This window comes from Pimephales promelas, chromosome 7 (genome assembly GCF_988280905.1).
Source record: "Pimephales promelas chromosome 7, fPimPro1.hap1.1, whole genome shotgun sequence".
Taxonomy (NCBI): Eukaryota; Metazoa; Chordata; class Actinopteri; order Cypriniformes; family Leuciscidae; genus Pimephales; species Pimephales promelas.
The window spans coordinates 7,929,356-7,952,736 of NC_142775.1; the positions used below are offsets into that span (position 1 = coordinate 7,929,356).

The 23,381-nt window shown below is 43.6% G+C and overlaps 2 protein-coding genes across 2 annotated transcripts; both read right to left on the bottom strand.

Annotated features, from left to right (window-relative positions):
* Positions 1-8,405: 8,405 nt before the first annotated feature.
* On the bottom strand, positions 8,406-15,281 carry LOC148978276 (uncharacterized). The gene is made up of 6 exons (XM_089133560.1): positions 15,228-15,281; positions 14,052-14,852; positions 12,342-12,486; positions 10,117-10,248; positions 9,664-9,801; positions 8,406-8,989 (listed from the first exon to the last, which is right to left on the bottom strand). Exons 1-6 carry the CDS (start codon positions 15,279-15,281, stop codon positions 8,406-8,408), a joined length of 1,854 nt encoding a protein of 617 aa, XP_088989686.1.
* A 4,237-nt stretch (positions 15,282-19,518) lies between these two features.
* LOC148978277 (uncharacterized) lies at positions 19,519-22,174 on the bottom strand. Its single transcript, XM_089133561.1, has 5 exons — positions 22,090-22,174; positions 21,229-21,360; positions 20,776-20,913; positions 20,473-20,504; positions 19,519-20,043 (listed from the first exon to the last, which is right to left on the bottom strand). Exons 1-5 carry the CDS (start codon positions 22,172-22,174, stop codon positions 19,519-19,521), a joined length of 912 nt encoding a protein of 303 aa, XP_088989687.1.
* Between the last annotated feature and the right edge of the window lie 1,207 nt (positions 22,175-23,381).

Sequence of the window (23,381 nt, forward strand, 5' to 3'; positions counted from 1 at the left end):
CCTCTCGACCTGCGATCTCACAATCAACTCTGCTGGAAGATGCACTGAGTTAGTGAGTCAGCAGGGGCAGACAGCGAGGACCACAAAACTACAAAGGAAACCCCTGTTGCTGCATCAAAATACCCCCTGAGTCCCACAACAAATGCTATGAAAAGAGTTTAAAGCACTTTTTGAAAATGCGTTTTTAAAGATCCAATTGGAGTTCTGGGCAACTCCAACCCTAATGGAAATCACCTGTCTGTAGCTTTCTAATATAGCCTATTCTTGAAGACCTTGATTAGCTTGTTCAGGTGTGTTTGATCAGGGTTGGACGTCGTAATAATAACCGTAATTTGGATATGATTGATTGGTTTTATGGCAACACTATCAACGGCAAATGAATCTGCAGTGGTCAGGTGGTACAGCGATCACGTGGGACCAGTAGCCAGCAGAATTCTCAAACGTGATTTATCATTTACACTATATATTATTACAATAAGCACCAATGCCTTTCAGACGAGGTTCATGTTTATAACTGTAATCTTGTGGGGTGGACTCATTCAAAGTTATGTTATCGTTTGGTTTTAGCCAGGCTTCTGTCAATCACAGCACATCTAGATTATAATCTGAAATCATATCATTAACTATGAGCGATTTTTAAGTAAGTGATCTAATATTCAGCAACCCAAGCTTTATCATTTGCTCATCTGTATTATATCTGTTGAACATCAATTAGATTTTTAATCTTATGTTTTTTGGATATCCAAATTCGGGGAACAGACGCAGTCTCTATATGATATATCTAGGTGAAAGAGCCTCTATGTGATGGGATTTGTCTGACCTTGGTGACGCGAGGCCACTAGCAGACGGTCGGTTTAGCCAGTCTGTCTGCTTCCTGACCTGGTGCCAAATTTGTCATGTTTTAGGTCCAAGACTAATTTGTCCAAGCCAAATTACTAGAGAGAAGAGCAGCCCCAGCCCAGGAGGGATGAATACCATCTCTTTTAAACAGGTCAGGCTTGCCCCCAAAACTTTTCAAAATTGTCTATAAATTCCACATTATTTTGCGGACACCACTCAGACAACCAACGATTAAGTGAGGACAGTCTACTGACTATCTCATCACTCCTGCGAGCAGGAAGGGGGCCAGAGCAAATTACAGTGCCCGACATTGTACTTGCGAGTTCACACACCTCTTTAATATTAATTTAATTTTGGTGATCTCCGACTAGCGGAGTCGAACATCATTAGCGCCGACATGAATAATGATCTTAGAGAATTTACGATTAGCATTAGCCAGCACTTTTAAATTTGCTGTGATGTCAGGCGCTCTGGCTCCCAGCAAACATGTGACTATGGTGGCTGGTGTCTCCATGTTCACGTTCCGTGTGATCGAATCACCAATTACCAGGGCACAATAAAGAGGTTTCTGAGTGGGTGTTTCACTGAGTGGGGCAAATCGATTTGTTATGCAAAGAGTAACGGAAGTATTACTGATTGGTTAATTCATTTGAATATCCCCAACTGAGCAAGCCAAAAGGCAACACTGGCAAGGAACCGAAAAACTCCATCAAGTGGCCTAATGCTGTCCTAAAAGCCAAGAACGGCCATGTAAACACCGGCAAAAACCCGAATATGCCCATATGCCAGATTTTAAAAACCGGGATATTATACCTGGGGTACCCCTTTTCTAACCCGAATTTTTGGTCATGTAAACGCGTAGCGGCATATCCCCATAGTGATTTGTGTTCTGCGCATGTTTTATTTGCAAGGAATCTTGGTAATTTTGAGTAGAGAAACTTCTCAGTGCATACAAAAATATGCGTGCAGTATACCGGAAGTAAACATGGCGAGACACAGCACAGCATACTTTTGGAGCGAGGTCATCACCAGCAAAGCGCAAACAAAGGCGATCGCTTTCTGCCCTGAACTATTCATTATCCGCGGGCTGCTGTTGTTATTGTCTTTGGAAACAGGAAGAAGAATCGGAAATCAGAAAATATTGCGTCTTAAAGTTGTCCGTACGTCTAGGCGCTAACCGCACGTCGCCGTTTACATCAGGATTCTGCAATTCCATGTATACAGGAGAAACTCTCTGTGCTCTCGCGTGTAAACGGGTTATTCCTAATGTTCCAGAAACCCAGATAGTGACCTTAACCCAAAAATTGGCTGCATGTAAACATAGTCAGTGTGAACTCTGCAGAAGCGATTTAAAGCATAACTCTTCAGCTCCTATAGTGTCTCCATTGTCTTCACCGATGTCCGAACACCTTGAACATTAAGAATGCAGAAGACTATTGGTCAATTGGCAATACTAGTTGAAACTTTACACCCTATAAAAATCAATAATAAAAGTATTCTAAATATTAAAACATGAACATATGAAGAGTTCAGATGCAAAAGCCTCTAAGTGCCATTTGAAATTTTCTTCTAGAATGATGATTTTTATCAAACTTGTATATTTAAGTTCAGTAATTTCACTTAAATGGCAATGATAATTACCTATTAATTGTTATTTAAGTGAAATTACTGAACTTAAATATACAAGTTTGATAAAAATCATTAAAGAAGAAAATTTCAGATGGCATTTAGAGGCTTTTGCATCTGAACTCTTCATATATTCTGTAGAGTTCCCAGGACTGCTACGCACGCTCTTATGCTTTTTGAAGGAGGGTGGGATCTTATGCATAGATTCCAATGAGCTATTATGTGAGAGAACAGCCAAACTAGCACTGGCATTCCAAAAAAAAAAAAAAAAAAAAGATTCTTTGTTTTCCCACTTAAAAGGAACAAAAAAGAGGCAATAGTCATAAAAGTGAGATTTATTTGGTGATACAGGAAACACTATACAGCCAATGATTAAATCAGCACAGTTAACTGCATGCACATCCACATTACTTATGGCCAGGACATTAGCCATAAGGGTGACTCACAGGAGGCTTGGCCAATTCACCAGCAGGCTTCACTGGAGGCTTGACAGGAGGCTTTGCGGGTTGGGCTGCAGGCTTGACAGGAGGCCTTGCGGGTTCAGCTGCAGGCTTGACAGGAGGCCTTGCGGGTTCGGCTGCAGGCTTGACAGGAGGCCTTGCGGGTTCGGCTGCAGGCGGCTCTGGCAGTTCGTCTGAAGGCTCCGGTAGTTCTTCAGAAGGCTCGGACAGTTCGTCGGAAGGCCTCACTGCAGGTTTCGGCGGTTCGGCTGCAGGCTTCACTGGAGGCTTTGCGGGTTCAGCTGCAGGCTTCACAGGAGGCTTTGCGGGTTCGGCTGCAGGCGGCTCGGGCAGTTCGTCGGAAGGCTCCGGTAGTTCGTCAGAAGGCTCGGACAGTTCGTCAGAAGGCCTCACTGCAGGCTTTGCGGGTTCAGCTGCAGGCTTCACAGGAGGCTTGGCAGGAGGCTTTGCGGGTTCGGCTGCAGGCTTTACAGGAGGCTTGGCAGGAGGCTTTGCGGGTTCGGCTGCAGGCATCACAGGAGGTTTGGCAGGAGGCTTTGCGGGTTCGGCTGCAGACGGCTCGGGCAGTTCGTCAGAGGGCTCGGACAGTTCGTCGGAAGGCTCGGACAGTTCGTCGGAAGGCCTCACTGCAGGCATGACGGGAGGCTTTGTGGGTTCGGCTGCTGGCGGCTCGTCGGAAGGCTCTGGTAGTTCGTCGGAGGGCTCGGACAGTTCGTCGGAAGGCACGGGCAGTTCGTCGGAAGGCCTCACTGCAGGCTTGGGAGGTTCGACTGCAGGCTTCACCGGAGGCTTCACTGGAGTCTTCGGAGGTTCGGCTGCAGGCTTCACCGGAGGCTTCACTGGAGTCTTCGGAGGTTCGGCTGCAGGCTTCACCGGAGGCTTTACCGGAGTCTTCGGCGGTTCGGCTGCAGGCTTCACTGGAGGCTTCGGCGGTTCGGCTGCAGGCTTCACTGGATGGATACGGATGGTCAACTTTAGTCTGTCAGTTTAGCGGCATTCACTCTCAGATACAGCACCAAACCCAAATAGTAAGTTTTACTACTTAAATATTAATCAATCGTGTTAATAAATAATCGTATTAAGAATTAATTTTGCAAAGCCATCCTGTGCTCGAAACTGTGCAATTGGCTGAACACTTTTACATTGAGAACAATTCATTATAAACCAGGACAAACTGAAATGAGGAAGCTGACCCAGACACTAATATAATAACATAAATACCTGTAAATGGAGCCATACACTGATGTCCACATCCATTGCTGCAGCATTTCTCATTGTTCGGACAGTCACTGTCATAGTAACACAAATCGTCACACGTTTCTGCTCCATTTTTTTTGCTTGGACACTCTCCTGGCTTTGCTGATAAAGAGACACATGACAGAGAAGCCACATAACTAAATACTGCCACTGAATGGTAGTAACGCAACTGAAGCCACGGAACACTGAATGTCTCATTCGCTCTATGAAAAAAAAAGCCGCCATAAGATGGCTGTAGGAGGATTTTCCGGAATATTCAGTCTTTCTACTTCATAGTTTCACATTTAGTTCAATGCGTTGCTTGCGGTTTCTTTGCAATTATTTGTGAAACATACTAGCGATTTCTGAGAGAAACAAAATGCAGTGTTTTTTTTTTTTTTTTTGGAAGACGTATAGCATCCATTAATTAAAACTCACTGAAAACAGGCGGCACACACGAGCGCCCACAGGGAAATCGACAGCATTTGTGTCCTCCAGAGCAGTCTCTATCAGAAGAGCATCCTCGACGGGACGGCGTGACCGTCAGCATCGCCGGACACCGACCGGACACTACAGAAGAGGATTCAAGAGGATCATTAGGGGAGACCAGGAAGTGCTGTAATAGTTTGCTTCAGCATTAGCAAGACAGGGGTTTTGCAATGAGTCTCAAACTTTATAATATTCACACATTTATATTCTTCAAGTCAAAGTAGCTTAGAAATCCACCATTTTCACTAAAGTGCATCAATCAGTTTCAAAGACTGAGAGTGCGGTTACAACCTACCCCACTATAGTAGAGTTAGTAATAGTGCAATGCTGATAGAAAACATGGACATCAGTTAATACGTTGCAGACAGCTTCCAAATATTATGCCATCCCCATGACCACCCTCATTTCCCTTAAGCATTTTTATAGGCTTCGTAAGAGAACAAAAAACAAATATAGATGCGCGCACATATATATATATATATATATATATAGATCACGGAGTTATCGGTTATAATCAGCTCCCCATGTTATATTGTAGGCTTATGAATTTCTCTTAAACAACGAAATTGTTGTACAATGAAAAACGCATAAACATATGACGGTTCGCATATCTACACTTGGCTTACTATTAAAACTAAACCAACACACGGAGTTGAACTTCCACTTGACGTCTGTACTGTATTTTCGTAAGCAGATGCGTCTAAATTCTAATTTTTTAAGGTACTTCATTAATGCACTTCTTTGGGCTGCGTGATGAAGCTAAAAGAAATTCTCACCTAGGACTCCAGCGTGTGTTGTGCTCAAACAAGCAGAAAGACCCAATAAAACCACACTAAACAAGCAGCACACTTGAACTGTCATCCTCTCGACCTGCGATCTCACAATCAACTCTGCTGGAAGATGCACTGAGTTAGTGAGTCAGCAGGGGCAGACAGCGAGGACCACAAAACTACAAAGGAAACCCCTGTTGCTGCATCAAAATACCCCCTGAGTCCCACAACAAATGCTATGAAAAGAGTTTAAAGCACTTTTTGAAAATGCGTTTTTAAAGATCCAATTGGAGTTCTGGGCAACTCCAACCCTAATGGAAATCACCTGTCTGTAGCTTTCTAATATAGCCTATTCTTGAAGACCTTGATTAGCTTGTTCAGGTGTGTTTGATCAGGGTTGGACGTCGTAATAATAACCGTAATTTGGATATGATTGATTGGTTTTATGGCAACACTATCAACGGCAAATGAATCTGCAGTGGTCAGGTGGTACAGCGATCACGTGGGACCAGTAGCCAGCAGAATTCTCAAACGTGATTTATCATTTACACTATATATTATTACAATAAGCACCAATGCCTTTCAGACGAGGTTCATGTTTATAACTGTAATCTTGTGGGGTGGACTCATTCAAAGTTATGTTATCGTTTGGTTTTAGCCAGGCTTCTGTCAATCACAGCACATCTAGATTATAATCTGAAATCATATCATTAACTATGAGCGATTTTTAAGTAAGTGATCTAATATTCAGCAACCCAAGCTTTATCATTTGCTCATCTGTATTATATCTGTTGAACATCAATTAGATTTTTAATCTTATGTTTTTTGGATATCCAAATTCGGGGAACAGACGCAGTCTCTATATGATATATCTAGGTGAAAGAGCCTCTATGTGATGGGATTTGTCTGACCTTGGTGACGCGAGGCCACTAGCAGACGGTCGGTTTAGCCAGTCTGTCTGCTTCCTGACCTGGTGCCAAATTTGTCATGTTTTAGGTCCAAGACTAATTTGTCCAAGCCAAATTACTAGAGAGAAGAGCAGCCCCAGCCCAGGAGGGATGAATACCATCTCTTTTAAACAGGTCAGGCTTGCCCCCAAAACTTTTCAAAATTGTCTATAAATTCCACATTATTTTGCGGACACCACTCAGACAACCAACGATTAAGTGAGGACAGTCTACTGACTATCTCATCACTCCTGCGAGCAGGAAGGGGGCCAGAGCAAATTACAGTGCCCGACATTGTACTTGCGAGTTCACACACCTCTTTAATATTAATTTAATTTTGGTGATCTCCGACTAGCGGAGTCGAACATCATTAGCGCCGACATGAATAATGATCTTAGAGAATTTACGATTAGCATTAGCCAGCACTTTTAAATTTGCTGTGATGTCAGGCGCTCTGGCTCCCAGCAAACATGTGACTATGGTGGCTGGTGTCTCCATGTTCACGTTCCGTGTGATCGAATCACCAATTACCAGGGCACAATAAAGAGGTTTCTGAGTGGGTGTTTCACTGAGTGGGGCAAATCGATTTGTTATGCAAAGAGTAACGGAAGTATTACTGATTGGTTAATTAATTTGAATATCCCCAACTGAGCAAGCCAAAAGGCAACACTGGCAAGGAACCGAAAAACTCCATCAAGTGGCCTAATGCTGTCCTAAAAGCCAAGAACGGCCATGTAAACACCGGCAAAAACCCGAATATGCCCATATGCCAGATTTTAAAAACCGGGATATTATACCTGGGGTACCCCTTTTCTAACCCGAATTTTTGGTCATGTAAACGCGTAGCGGCATATCCCCATAGTGATTTGTGTTCTGCGCATGTTTTATTTGCAAGGAATCTTGGTAATTTTGAGTAGAGAAACTTCTCAGTGCATACAAAAATATGCGTGCAGTATACCGGAAGTAAACATGGCGAGACACAGCACAGCATACTTTTGGAGCGAGGTCATCACCAGCAAAGCGCAAACAAAGGCGATCGCTTTCTGCCCTGAACTATTCATTATCCGCGGGCTGCTGTTGTTATTGTCTTTGGAAACAGGAAGAAGAATCGGAAATCAGAAAATATTGCGTCTTAAAGTTGTCCGTACGTCTAGGCGCTAACCGCACGTCGCCGTTTACATCAGGATTCTGCAATTCCATGTATACAGGAGAAACTCTCTGTGCTCTCGCGTGTAAACGGGTTATTCCTAATGTTCCAGAAACCCAGATAGTGACCTTAACCCAAAAATTGGCTGCATGTAAACATAGTCAGTGTGAACTCTGCAGAAGCGATTTAAAGCATAACTCTTCAGCTCCTATAGTGTCTCCATTGTCTTCACCGATGTCCGAACACCTTGAACATTAAGAATGCAGAAGACTATTGGTCAATTGGCAATACTAGTTGAAACTTTACACCCTATAAAAATCAATAATAAAAGTATTCTAAATATTAAAACATGAACATATGAAGAGTTCAGATGCAAAAGCCTCTAAGTGCCATTTGAAATTTTCTTCTAGAATGATGATTTTTATCAAACTTGTATATTTAAGTTCAGTAATTTCACTTAAATGGCAATGATAATTACCTATTAATTGTTATTTAAGTGAAATTACTGAACTTAAATATACAAGTTTGATAAAAATCATTAAAGAAGAAAATTTCAGATGGCATTTAGAGGCTTTTGCATCTGAACTCTTCATATATTCTGTAGAGTTCCCAGGACTGCTACGCACGCTCTTATGCTTTTTGAAGGAGGGTGGGATCTTATGCATAGATTCCAATGAGCTATTATGTGAGAGAACAGCCAAACTAGCACTGGCATTCCAAAAAAAAAAAAAAAAAAAAAAATTCTTTGTTTTCCCACTTAAAAGGAACAAAAAAGAGGCAATAGTCATAAAAGTGAGATTTATTTGGTGATACAGGAAACACTATACAGCCAATGATTAAATCAGCACAGTTAACTGCATGCACATCCACATTACTTATGGCCAGGACATTAGCCATAAGGGTGACTCACAGGAGGCTTGGCCAATTCACCAGCAGGCTTCACTGGAGGCTTGACAGGAGGCTTTGCGGGTTGGGCTGCAGGCTTGACAGGAGGCCTTGCGGGTTCAGCTGCAGGCTTGACAGGAGGCCTTGCGGGTTCGGCTGCAGGCTTGACAGGAGGCCTTGCGGGTTCGGCTGCAGGCGGCTCTGGCAGTTCGTCTGAAGGCTCCGGTAGTTCGTCAGAAGGCTCGGACAGTTCGTCGGAAGGCCTCACTGCAGGTTTCGGCGGTTCGGCTGCAGGCTTCACTGGAGGCTTTGCGGGTTCAGCTGCAGGCTTCACAGGAGGCTTTGCGGGTTCGGCTGCAGGCGGCTCGGGCAGTTCGTCGGAAGGCTCCGGTAGTTCGTCAGAAGGCTCGGACAGTTCGTCAGAAGGCCTCACTGCAGGCTTTGCGGGTTCAGCTGCAGGCTTCACAGGAGGCTTGGCAGGAGGCTTTGCGGGTTCGGCTGCAGGCTTTACAGGAGGCTTGGCAGGAGGCTTTGCGGGTTCGGCTGCAGGCATCACAGGAGGTTTGGCAGGAGGCTTTGCGGGTTCGGCTGCAGACGGCTCGGGGCAGTTCGTCAGAGGGCTCGGACAGTTCGTCGGAAGGCTCGGACAGTTCGTCGGAAGGCCTCACTGCAGGCATGACGGGAGGCTTTGTGGGTTCGGCTGCTGGCGGCTCGTCGGAAGGCTCTGGTAGTTCGTCGGAGGGCTCGGACAGTTCGTCGGAAGGCACGGGCAGTTCGTCGGAAGGCCTCACTGCAGGCTTGGGAGGTTCGACTGCAGGCTTCACCGGAGGCTTCACTGGAGTCTTCGGAGGTTCGGCTGCAGGCTTCACCGGAGGCTTCACTGGAGTCTTCGGAGGTTCGGCTGCAGGCTTCACCGGAGGCTTTACCGGAGTCTTCGGCGGTTCGGCTGCAGGCTTCACTGGAGGCTTCGGCGGTTCGGCTGCAGGCTTCACTGGATGGATACAGATGGTCAACTTTAGTCTGTCAGTTTAGCGGCATTCACTCTCAGATACAGCACCAAACCCAAATAGTAAGTTTTACTACTTAAATATTAATCAATCGTGTTAATAAATAATCGTATTAAGAATTCATTTTGCAAAGCCATCCTGTGCTCGAAACTGTGCAATTGGCTGAACACTTTTACATTGAGAACAATTCATTATAAACCAGGACAAACTGAAATGAGGAAGCTGACCCAGACACTAATATAATAACATAAATACCTGTAAATGGAGCCATACACTGATGTCCACATCCATTGCTGCAGCATTTCTCATTGTTCGGACAGTCACTGTCATAGTAACACAAATCGTCACACGTTTCTGCTCCATTTTTTTTGCTTGGACACTCTCCTGGCTTTGCTGATAAAGAGACACATGACAGAGAAGCCACATAACTAAATACTGCCACTGAATGGTAGTAACGCAACTGAAGCCACGGAACACTGAATGTCTCATTCGCTCTATGAAAAAAAAAGCCGCCATAAGATGGCTGTAGGAGGATTTTCCGGAATATTCAGTCTTTCTACTTCATAGTTTCACATTTAGTTCAATGCGTTGCTTGCGGTTTCTTTGCAATTATTTGTGAAACATACTAGCGATTTCTGAGAGAAACAAAATGCAGTGTTTTTTTTTTTTTTTTTGGAAGACGTATAGCATCCATTAATTAAAACTCACTGAAAACAGGCGGCACACACGAGCGCCCACAGGGAAATCGACAGCATTTGTGCCCTCCAGAGCAGTCTCTATCAGAAGAGCATCCTCGACGGGACGGCGTGACCGTCAGCATCGCCGGACACCGACCGGACACTACAGAAGAGGATTCAAGAGGATCATTAGGGGAGACCAGGAAGTGCTGTAATAGTTTGCTTCAGCATTAGCAAGACAGGGGTTTTGCAATGAGTCTCAAACTTTATAATATTCACACATTTATATTCTTCAAGTCAAAGTAGCTTAGAAATCCACCATTTTCACTAAAGTGCATCAATCAGTTTCAAAGACTGAGAGTGCGGTTACAACCTACCCCACTATAGTAGAGTTAGTAATAGTGCAATGCTGATAGAAAACATGGACATACGTTGCAGACAGCTTCCAAATATTATGCCATCCCCATGACCACCCTCATTTCCCTTAAGCATTTTTATAGGCTTCGTAAGAGAACAAAAAACAAATATAGACGCGCGCGCACACACACACACACACACACATATATATATATATATATATATATATATATATATATATATATATATATATATATGTATATATATATCACGGAGTTATCGGTTATAATCAGCTCCCCATGTTATATTGTAGGCTTATGAATTTCTCTTAAACAATGAAATTGTTGTACAATGAAAAACGCATAAACATATGACGGTTCGCATATCTACACTTGGCTTACTATTAAAACTAAACCAACACACGGAGTTGAACTTCCACTTGACGTCTGTACTGTATTTTCGTAAGCAGATGCGTCTAAATTCTAATTTTTTAAGGTACTTCATTAATGCACTTCTTTGGGCTGCGTGATGAAGCTAAAAGAAATTCTCACCTAGGACTCCAGCGTGTGTTGTGCTCAAACAAGCAGAAAGACCCAATAAAACCACACTAAACAAGCAGCACACTTGAACTGTCATCCTCTCGACCTGCGATCTCACAATCAACTCTGCTGGAAGATGCACTGAGTTAGTGAGTCAGCAGGGGCAGACAGCGAGGACCACAAAACTACAAAGGAAACCCCTGTTGCTGCATCAAAATACCCCCTGAGTCCCACAACAAATGCTATGAAAAGAGTTTAAAGCACTTTTTGAAAATGCGTTTTTAAAGATCCAATTGGAGTTCTGGGCAACTCCAACCCTAATGGAAATCACCTGTCTGTAGCTTTCTAATATAGCCTATTCTTGAAGACCTTGCTTAGCTTGTTCAGGTGTGTTTGATCAGGGTTGGACGTCATAATAATAACCGTAATTTGGATATGATTGATTGGTTTTATGGCAACACTATCAACGGCAAATGAATCTGCAGTGGTCAGGTGGTACAGCGATCACGTGGGACCAGTAGCCAGCAGAATTCTCAAACGTGATTTATCATTTACACTATATATTATTACAATAAGCACCAATGCCTTTCAGACGAGGTTCATGTTTATAACTGTAATCTTGTGGGGTGGACTCATTCAAAGTTATGTTATCGTTTGGTTTTAGCCAGGCTTCTGTCAATCACAGCACATCTAGATTATAATCTGAAATCATATCATTAACTATGAGCGATTTTTAAGTAAGTGATCTAATATTCAGCAACCCAAGCTTTATCATTTGCTCATCTGTATTATATCTGTTGAACATCAATTAGATTTTTAATCTTATGTTTTTTGGATATCCAAATTCGGGGAACAGACGCAGTCTCTATATGATATATCTAGGTGAAAGAGCCTCTATGTGATGGGATTTGTTTGACCTTGGTGACGCGAGGCCACTAGCAGACGGTCGGTTTAGCCAGTCTGTCTGCTTCCTGACCTGGTGCCAAATTTGTCATGTTTTAGGTCCAAGACTAATTTGTCCAAGCCAAATTACTAGAGAGAAGAGCAGCCCCAGCCCAGGAGGGATGAATACCATCTCTTTTAAACAGGTCAGGCTTGCCCCCAAAACTTTTCAAAATTGTCTATAAATTCCACATTATTTTGCGGACACCACTCAGACAACCAACGATTAAGTGAGGACAGTCTACTGACTATCTCATCACTCCTGCGAGCAGGAAGGGGGCCAGAGCAAATTACAGTGCCCGACATTGTACTTGCGAGTTCACACACCTCTTTAATATTAATTTAATTTTGGTGATCTCCGACTAGCGGAGTCGAACATCATTAGCGCCGACATGAATAATGATCTTAGAGAATTTACGATTAGCATTAGCCAGCACTTTTAAATTTGCTGTGATGTCAGGCGCTCTGGCTCCCAGCAAACATGTGACTATGGTGGCTGGTGTCTCCATGTTCACGTTCCGTGTGATCGAATCACCAATTACCAGGGCACAATAAAGAGGTTTCTGAGTGGGTGTTTCACTGAGTGGGGCAAATCGATTTGTTATGCAAAGAGTAACGGAAGTATTACTGATTGGTTAATTAATTTGAATATCCCCAACTGAGCAAGCCAAAAGGCAACACTGGCAAGGAACCGAAAAACTCCATCAAGTGGCCTAATGCTGTCCTAAAAGCCAAGAACGGCCATGTAAACACCGGCAAAAACCCGAATATGCCCATATGCCAGATTTTAAAAACCGGGATATTATACCTGGGGTACCCCTTTTCTAACCCGAATTTTTGGTCATGTAAACGCGTAGCGGCATATCCCCATAGTGATTTGTGTTCTGCGCATGTTTTATTTGCAAGGAATCTTGGTAATTTTGAGTAGAGAAACTTCTCAGTGCATACAAAAATATGCGTGCAGTATACCGGAAGTAAACATGGCGAGACACAGCACAGCATACTTTTGGAGCGAGGTCATCACCAGCAAAGCGCAAACAAAGGCGATCGCTTTCTGCCCTGAACTATTCATTATCCGCGGGCTGCTGTTGTTATTGTCTTTGGAAACAGGAAGAAGAATCGGAAATCAGAAAATATTGCGTCTTAAAGTTGTCCGTACGTCTAGGCGCTAACCGCACGTCGCCGTTTACATCAGGATTCTGCAATTCCATGTATACAGGAGAAACTCTCTGTGCTCTCGCGTGTAAACGGGTTATTCCTAATGTTCCAGAAACCCAGATAGTGACCTTAACCCAAAAATTGGCTGCATGTAAACATAGTCAGTGTGAACTCTGCAGAAGCGATTTAAAGCATAACTCTTCAGCTCCTATAGTGTCTCCATTGTCTTCACCGATGTCCGAACACCTTGAACATTAAGAATGCAGAAGACTATTGGTCAATTGGCAATACTAGTTGAAACTTTACACCCTATAAAAATCAATAATAAAAGTATTCTAAATATTAAAACATGAACATATGAAGAGTTCAGATGCAAAAGCCTCTAAGTGCCATTTGAAATTTTCTTCTAGAATGATGATTTTTATCAAACTTGTATATTTAAGTTCAGTAATTTCACTTAAATGGCAATGATAATTACCTATTAATTGTTATTTAAGTGAAATTACTGAACTTAAATATACAAGTTTGATAAAAATCATTAAAGAAGAAAATTTCAGATGGCATTTAGAGGCTTTTGCATCTGAACTCTTCATATATTCTGTAGAGTTCCCAGGACTGCTACGCACGCTCTTATGCTTTTTGAAGGAGGGTGGGATCTTATGCATAGATTCCAATGAGCTATTATGTGAGAGAACAGCCAAACTAGCACTGGCATTCCAAAAAAAAAAAAAAAAAAAAAGATTCTTTGTTTTCCCACTTAAAAGGAACAAAAAAGAGGCAATAGTCATAAAAGTGAGATTTATTTGGTGATACAGGAAACACTATACAGCCAATGATTAAATCAGCACAGTTAACTGCATGCACATCCACATTACTTATGGCCAGGACATTAGCCATAAGGGTGACTCACAGGAGGCTTGGCCAATTCACCAGCAGGCTTCACTGGAGGCTTGACAGGAGGCTTTGCGGGTTGGGCTGCAGGCTTGACAGGAGGCCTTGCGGGTTCAGCTGCAGGCTTGACAGGAGGCCTTGCGGGTTCGGCTGCAGGCTTGACAGGAGGCCTTGCGGGTTCGGCTGCAGGCGGCTCTGGCAGTTCGTCTGAAGGCTCCGGTAGTTCGTCAGAAGGCTCGGACAGTTCGTCGGAAGGCCTCACTGCAGGTTTCGGCGGTTCGGCTGCAGGCTTCACTGGAGGCTTTGCGGGTTCAGCTGCAGGCTTCACAGGAGGCTTTGCGGGTTCGGCTGCAGGCGGCTCGGGCAGTTCGTCGGAAGGCTCCGGTAGTTCGTCAGAAGGCTCGGACAGTTCGTCAGAAGGCCTCACTGCAGGCTTTGCGGGTTCAGCTGCAGGCTTCACAGGAGGCTTGGCAGGAGGCTTTGCGGGTTCGGCTGCAGGCTTTACAGGAGGCTTGGCAGGAGGCTTTGCGGGTTCGGCTGCAGGCATCACAGGAGGTTTGGCAGGAGGCTTTGCGGGTTCGGCTGCAGACGGCTCGGGCAGTTCGTCAGAGGGCTCGGACAGTTCGTCGGAAGGCTCGGACAGTTCGTCGGAAGGCCTCACTGCAGGCATGACGGGAGGCTTTGTGGGTTCGGCTGCTGGCGGCTCGTCGGAAGGCTCTGGTAGTTCGTCGGAGGGCTCGGACAGTTCGTCGGAAGGCACGGGCAGTTCGTCGGAAGGCCTCACTGCAGGCTTGGGAGGTTCGACTGCAGGCTTCACCGGAGGCTTCACTGGAGTCTTCGGAGGTTCGGCTGCAGGCTTCACCGGAGGCTTCACTGGAGTCTTCGGAGGTTCGGCTGCAGGCTTCACCGGAGGCTTTACCGGAGTCTTCGGCGGTTCGGCTGCAGGCTTCACTGGAGGCTTCGGCGGTTCGGCTGCAGGCTTCACTGGATGGATACGGATGGTCAACTTTAGTCTGTCAGTTTAGCGGCATTCACTCTCAGATACAGCACCAAACCCAAATAGTAAGTTTTACTACTTAAATATTAATCAATCGTGTTAATAAATAATCGTATTAAGAATTAATTTTGCAAAGCCATCCTGTGCTCGAAACTGTGCAATTGGCTGAACACTTTTACATTGAGAACAATTCATTATAAACCAGGACAAACTGAAATGAGGAAGCTGACCCAGACACTAATATAATAACATAAATACCTGTAAATGGAGCCATACACTGATGTCCACATCCATTGCTGCAGCATTTCTCATTGTTCGGACAGTCACTGTCATAGTAACACAAATCGTCACACGTTTCTGCTCCATTTTTTTTGCTTGGACACTCTCCTGGCTTTGCTGATAAAGAGACACATGACAGAGAAGCCACATAACTAAATACTGCCACTGAATGGTAGTAACGCAACTGAAGCCACGGAACACTGAATGTCTCATTCGCTCTATGAAAAAAAAAGCCGCCATAAGATGGCTGTAGGAGGATTTTCCGGAATATTCAGTCTTTCTACTTCATAGTTTCACATTTAGTTCAATGCGTTGCTTGCGGTTTCTTTGCAATTATTTGTGAAACATACTAGCGATTTCTGAGAGAAACAAAATGCAGTGTTTTTTTTTTTTTTTTTGGAAGACGTATAGCATCCATTAATTAAAACTCACTGAAAACAGGCGGCACACACGAGCGCCCACAGGGAAATCGACAGCATTTGTGCCCTCCAGAGCAGTCTCTATCAGAAGAGCATCCTCGACGGGACGGCGTGACCGTCAGCATCGCCGGACACCGACCGGACACTACAGAAGAGGATTCAAGAGGATCATTAGGGGAGACCAGGAAGTGCTGTAATAGTTTGCTTCAGCATTAGCAAGACAGGGGTTTTGCAATGAGTCTCAAACTTTATAATATTCACACATTTATATTCTTCAAGTCAAAGTAGCTTAGAAATCCACCATTTTCACTAAAGTGCATCAATCAGTTTCAAAGACTGAGAGTGCGGTTACAACCTACCCCACTATAGTAGAGTTAGTAATAGTGCAATGCTGATAGAAAACATGGACATACGTTGCAGACAGCTTCCAAATATTATGCCATCCCCATGACCACCCTCATTTCCCTTAAGCATTTTTATAGGCTTCGTAAGAGAATAAAAAACAAATATAGACGCGCGCGCACACACACACACACATATATATATATATATATATATATATATATATATATATATATATATATATGTATATATATATCACGGAGTTATCGGTTATAATCAGCTCCCCATGTTATATTGTAGGCTTATGAATTTCTCTTAAACAATGAAATTGTTGTACAATGAAAAACGCATAAACATATGACGGTTCGCATATCTACACTTGGCTTACTATTAAAACTAAACCAACACACGGAGTTGAACTTCCACTTGACGTCTGTACTGTATTTTCGTAAGCAGATGCGTCTAAATTCTAATTTTTTAAGGTACTTCATTAATGCACTTCTTTGGGCTGCGTGATGAAGCTAAAAGAAATTCTCACCTAGGACTCCAGCGTGTGTTGTGCTCAAACAAGCAGAAAGACCCAATAAAACCACACTAAACAAGCAGCACACTTGAACTGTCATCCTCTCGACCTGCGATCTCACAATCAACTCTGCTGGAAGATGCACTGAGTTAGTGAGTCAGCAGGGGCAGACAGCGAGGACCACAAAACTACAAAGGAAACCCCTGTTGCTGCATCAAAATACCCCCTGAGTCCCACAACAAATGCTATGAAAAGAGTTTAAAGCACTTTTTGAAAATGCGTTTTTAAAGATCCAATTGGAGTTCTGGGCAACTCCAACCCTAATGGAAATCACCTGTCTGTAGCTTTCTAATATAGCCTATTCTTGAAGACCTTGATTAGCTTGTTCAGGTGTGTTTGATCAGGGTTGGACGTCGTAATAATAACCGTAATTTGGATATGATTGATTGGTTTTATGGCAACACTATCAACGGCAAATGAATCTGCAGTGGTCAGGTGGTACAGCGATCACGTGGGACCAGTAGCCAGCAGAATTCTCAAACGTGATTTATCATTTACACTATATATTATTACAATAAGCACCAATGCCTTTCAGACGAGGTTCATGTTTATAACTGTAATCTTGTGGGGTGGACTCATTCAAAGTTATGTTATCGTTTGGTTTTAGCCAGGCTTCTGTCAATCACAGCACATCTAGATTATAATCTGAAATCATATCATTAACTATGAGCGATTTTTAAGTAAGTGATCTAATATTCAGCAACCCAAGCTTTATCATTTGCTCATCTGTATTATATCTGTTGAACATCAATTAGATTTTTAATCTTATGTTTTTTGGATATCCAAATTCGGGGAACAGACGCAGTCTCTATATGATATATCTAGGTGAAAGAGCCTCTATGTGATGGGATTTGTTTGACCTTGGTGACGCGAGGCCACTAGCAGACGGTCGGTTTAGCCAGTCTGTCTGCTTCCTGACCTGGTGCCAAATTTGTCATGTTTTAGGTCCAAGACTAATTTGTCCAAGCCAAATTACTAGAGAGAAGAGCAGCCCCAGCCCAGGAGGGATGAATACCATCTCTTTTAAACAGGTCAGGCTTGCCCCCAAAACTTTTCAAAATTGTCTATAAATTCCACATTATTTTGCGGACACCACTCAGACAACCAACGATTAAGTGAGGACAGTCTACTGACTATCTCATCACTCCTGCGAGCAGGAAGGGGGCCAGAGCAAATTACAGTGCCCGACATTGTACTTGCGAGTTCACACACCTCTTTAATATTAATTTAATTTTGGTGATCTCCGACTAGCGGAGTCGAACATCATTAGCGCCGACATGAATAATGATCTTAGAGAATTTACGATTAGCATTAGCCAGCACTTTTAAATTTGCTGTGATGTCAGGCGCTCTGGCTCCCAGCAAACATGTGACTATGGTGGCTGGTGTCTCCATGTTCACGTTCCGTGTGATCGAATCACCAATTACCAGGGCACAATAAAGAGGTTTCTGAGTGGGTGTTTCACTGAGTGGGGCAAATCGATTTGTTATGCAAAGAGTAACGGAAGTATTACTGATTGGTTAATTCATTTGAATATCCCCAACTGAGCAAGCCAAAAGGCAACACTGGCAAGGAACCGAAAAACTCCATCAAGTGGCCTAATGCTGTCCTAAAAGCCAAGAACGGCCATGTAAACACCGGCAAAAACCCGAATATGCCCATATGCCAGATTTTAAAAACCGGGATATTATACCTGGGGTACCCCTTTTCTAACCCGAATTTTTGGTCATGTAAACGCGTAGCGGCATATCCCCATAGTGATTTGTGTTCTGCGCATGTTTTATTTGCAAGGAATCTTGGTAATTTTGAGTAGAGAAACTTCTCAGTGCATACAAAAATATGCGTGCAGTATACCGGAAGTAAACATGGCGAGACACAGCACAGCATACTTTTGGAGCGAGGTCATCACCAGCAAAGCGCAAACAAAGGCGATCGCTTTCTGCCCTGAACTATTCATTATCCGCGGGCTGCTGTTGTTATTGTCTTTGGAAACAGGAAGAAGAATCGGAAATCAGAAAATATTGCGTCTTAAAGTTGTCCGTACGTCTAGGCGCTAACCGCACGTCGCCGTTTACATCAGGATTCTGCAATTCCATGTATACAGGAGAAACTCTCTGTGCTCTCGCGTGTAAACGGGTTATTCCTAATGTTCCAGAAACCCAGATAGTGACCTTAACCCAAAAATTGGCTGCATGTAAACATAGTCAGTGTGAACTCTGCAGAAGCGATTTAAAGCATAACTCTTCAGCTCCTATAGTGTCTCCATTGTCTTCACCGATGTCCGAACACCTTGAACATTAAGAATGCAGAAGACTATTGGTCAATTGGCAATACTAGTTGAAACTTTACACCCTATAAAAATCAATAATAAAAGTATTCTAAATATTAAAACATGAACATATGAAGAGTTCAGATGCAAAAGCCTCTAAGTGCCATTTGAAATTTTCTTCTAGAATGATGATTTTTATCAAACTTGTATATTTAAGTTCAGTAATTTCACTTAAATGGCAATGATAATTACCTATTAATTGTTATTTAAGTGAAATTACTGAACTTAAATATACAAGTTTGATAAAAATCATTAAAGAAGAAAATTTCAGATGGCATTTAGAGGCTTTTGCATCTGAACTCTTCATATATTCTGTAGAGTTCCCAGGACTGCTACGCACGCTCTTATGCTTTTTGAAGGAGGGTGGGATCTTATGCATAGATTCCAATGAGCTATTATGTGAGAGAACAGCCAAACTAGCACTGGCATTCCAAAAAAAAAAAAAAAAATTCTTTGTTTTCCCACTTAAAAGGAACAAAAAAGAGGCAATAGTCATAAAAGTGAGATTTATTTGGTGATACAGGAAACACTATACAGCCAATGATTAAATCAGCACAGTTAACTGCATGCACATCCACATTACTTATGGCCAGGACATTAGCCATAAGGGTGACTCACAGGAGGCTTGGCCAATTCACCAGCAGGCTTCACTGGAGGCTTGACAGGAGGCTTTGCGGGTTGGGCTGCAGGCTTGACAGGAGGCCTTGCGGGTTCAGCTGCAGGCTTGACAGGAGGCCTTGCGGGTTCGGCTGCAGGCTTGACAGGAGGCCTTGCGGGTTCGGCTGCAGGCGGCTCTGGCAGTTCGTCTGAAGGCTCCGGTAGTTCGTCAGAAGGCTCGGACAGTTCGTCGGAAGGCCTCACTGCAGGTTTCGGCGGTTCGGCTGCAGGCTTCACTGGAGGCTTTGCGGGTTCAGCTGCAGGCTTCACAGGAGGCTTTGCGGGTTCGGCTGCAGGCGGCTCGGGCAGTTCGTCGGAAGGCTCCGGTAGTTCGTCAGAAGGCTCGGACAGTTCGTCAGAAGGCCTCACTGCAGGCTTTGCGGGTTCAGCTGCAGGCTTCACAGGAGGCTTGGCAGGAGGCTTTGCGGGTTCGGCTGCAGGCTTTACAGGAGGCTTGGCAGGAGGCTTTGCGGGTTCGGCTGCAGGCATCACAGGAGGTTTGGCAGGAGGCTTTGCGGGTTCGGCTGCAGACGGCTCGGGCAGTTCGTCAGAGGGCTCGGACAGTTCGTCGGAAGGCTCGGACAGTTCGTCGGAAGGCCTCACTGCAGGCATGACGGGAGGCTTTGTGGGTTCGGCTGCTGGCGGCTCGTCGGAAGGCTCTGGTAGTTCGTCGGAGGGCTCGGACAGTTCGTCGGAAGGCACGGGCAGTTCGTCGGAAGGCCTCACTGCAGGCTTGGGAGGTTCGACTGCAGGCTTCACCGGAGGCTTCACTGGAGTCTTCGGAGGTTCGGCTGCAGGCTTCACCGGAGGCTTCACTGGAGTCTTCGGAGGTTCGGCTGCAGGCTTCACCGGAGGCTTTACCGGAGTCTTCGGCGGTTCGGCTGCAGGCTTCACTGGAGGCTTCGGCGGTTCGGCTGCAGGCTTCACTGGATGGATACGGATGGTCAACTTTAGTCTGTCAGTTTAGCGGCATTCACTCTCAGATACAGCACCAAACCCAAATAGTAAGTTTTACTACTTAAATATTAATCAATCGTGTTAATAAATAATCGTATTAAGAATTAATTTTGCAAAGCCATCCTGTGCTCGAAACTGTGCAATTGGCTGAACACTTTTACATTGAGAACAATTCATTATAAACCAGGACAAACTGAAATGAGGAAGCTGACCCAGACACTAATATAATAACATAAATACCTGTAAATGGAGCCATACACTGATGTCCACATCCATTGCTGCAGCATTTCTCATTGTTCGGACAGTCACTGTCATAGTAACACAAATCGTCACACGTTTCTGCTCCATTTTTTTTGCTTGGACACTCTCCTGGCTTTGCTGATAAAGAGACACATGACAGAGAAGCCACATAACTAAATACTGCCACTGAATGGTAGTAACGCAACTGAAGCCACGGAACACTGAATGTCTCATTCGCTCTATGAAAAAAAAAGCCGCCATAAGATGGCTGTAGGAGGATTTTCCGGAATATTCAGTCTTTCTACTTCATAGTTTCACATTTAGTTCAATGCGTTGCTTGCGGTTTCTTTGCAATTATTTGTGAAACATACTAGCGATTTCTGAGAGAAACAAAATGCAGTGTTTTTTTTTTTTTTTTTGGAAGACGTATAGCATCCATTAATTAAAACTCACTGAAAACAGGCGGCACACACGAGCGCCCACAGGGAAATCGACAGCATTTGTGCCCTCCAGAGCAGTCTCTATCAGAAGAGCATCCTCGACGGGACGGCGTGACCGTCAGCATCGCCGGACACCGACCGGACACTACAGAAGAGGATTCAAGAGGATCATTAGGGGAGACCAGGAAGTGCTGTAATAGTTTGCTTCAGCATTAGCAAGACAGGGGTTTTGCAATGAGTCTCAAACTTTATAATATTCACACATTTATATTCTTCAAGTCAAAGTAGCTTAGAAATCCACCATTTTCACTAAAGTGCATCAATCAGTTTCAAAGACTGAGAGTGCGGTTACAACCTACCCCACTATAGTAGAGTTAGTAATAGTGCAATGCTGATAGAAAACATGGACATACGTTGCAGACAGCTTCCAAATATTATGCCATCCCCATGACCACCCTCATTTCCCTTAAGCATTTTTATAGGCTTCGTAAGAGAACAAAAAACAAATATAGACGCGCGCGCACACACACACACACACACATATATATATATATATATATATATATATATATATATATATGTATATATATATCACGGAGTTATCGGTTATAATCAGCTCCCCATGTTATATTGTAGGCTTATGAATTTCTCTTAAACAATGAAATTGTTGTACAATGAAAAACGCATAAACATATGACGGTTCGCATATCTACACTTGGCTTACTATTAAAACTAAACCAACACACGGAGTTGAACTTCCACTTGACGTCTGTACTGTATTTTCGTAAGCAGATGCGTCTAAATTCTAATTTTTTAAGGTACTTCATTAATGCACTTCTTTGGGCTGCGTGATGAAGCTAAAAGAAATTCTCACCTAGGACTCCAGCGTGTGTTGTGCTCAAACAAGCAGAAAGACCCAATAAAACCACACTAAACAAGCAGCACACTTGAACTGTCATCCTCTCGACCTGCGATCTCACAATCAACTCTGCTGGAAGATGCACTGAGTTAGTGAGTCAGCAGGGGCAGACAGCGAGGACCACAAAACTACAAAGGAAACCCCTGTTGCTGCATCAAAATACCCCCTGAGTCCCACAACAAATGCTATGAAAAGAGTTTAAAGCACTTTTTGAAAATGCGTTTTTAAAGATCCAATTGGAGTTCTGGGCAACTCCAACCCTAATGGAAATCACCTGTCTGTAGCTTTCTAATATAGCCTATTCTTGAAGACCTTGATTAGCTTGTTCAGGTGTGTTTGATCAGGGTTGGACGTCGTAATAATAACCGTAATTTGGATATGATTGATTGGTTTTATGGCAACACTATCAACGGCAAATGAATCTGCAGTGGTCAGGTGGTACAGCGATCACGTGGGACCAGTAGCCAGCAGAATTCTCAAACGTGATTTATCATTTACACTATATATTATTACAATAAGCACCAATGCCTTTCAGACGAGGTTCATGTTTATAACTGTAATCTTGTGGGGTGGACTCATTCAAAGTTATGTTATCGTTTGGTTTTAGCCAGGCTTCTGTCAATCACAGCACATCTAGATTATAATCTGAAATCATATCATTAACTATGAGCGATTTTTAAGTAAGTGATCTAATATTCAGCAACCCAAGCTTTATCATTTGCTCATCTGTATTATATCTGTTGAACATCAATTAGATTTTTAATCTTATGTTTTTTGGATATCCAAATTCGGGGAACAGACGCAGTCTCTATATGATATATCTAGGTGAAAGAGCCTCTATGTGATGGGATTTGTTTGACCTTGGTGACGCGAGGCCACTAGCAGACGGTCGGTTTAGCCAGTCTGTCTGCTTCCTGACCTGGTGCCAAATTTGTCATGTTTTAGGTCCAAGACTAATTTGTCCAAGCCAAATTACTAGAGAGAAGAGCAGCCCCAGCCCAGGAGGGATGAATACCATCTCTTTTAAACAGGTCAGGCTTGCCCCCAAAACTTTTCAAAATTGTCTATAAATTCCACATTATTTTGCGGACACCACTCAGACAACCAACGATTAAGTGAGGACAGTCTACTGACTATCTCATCACTCCTGCGAGCAGGAAGGGGGCCAGAGCAAATTACAGTGCCCGACATTGTACTTGCGAGTTCACACACCTCTTTAATATTAATTTAATTTTGGTGATCTCCGA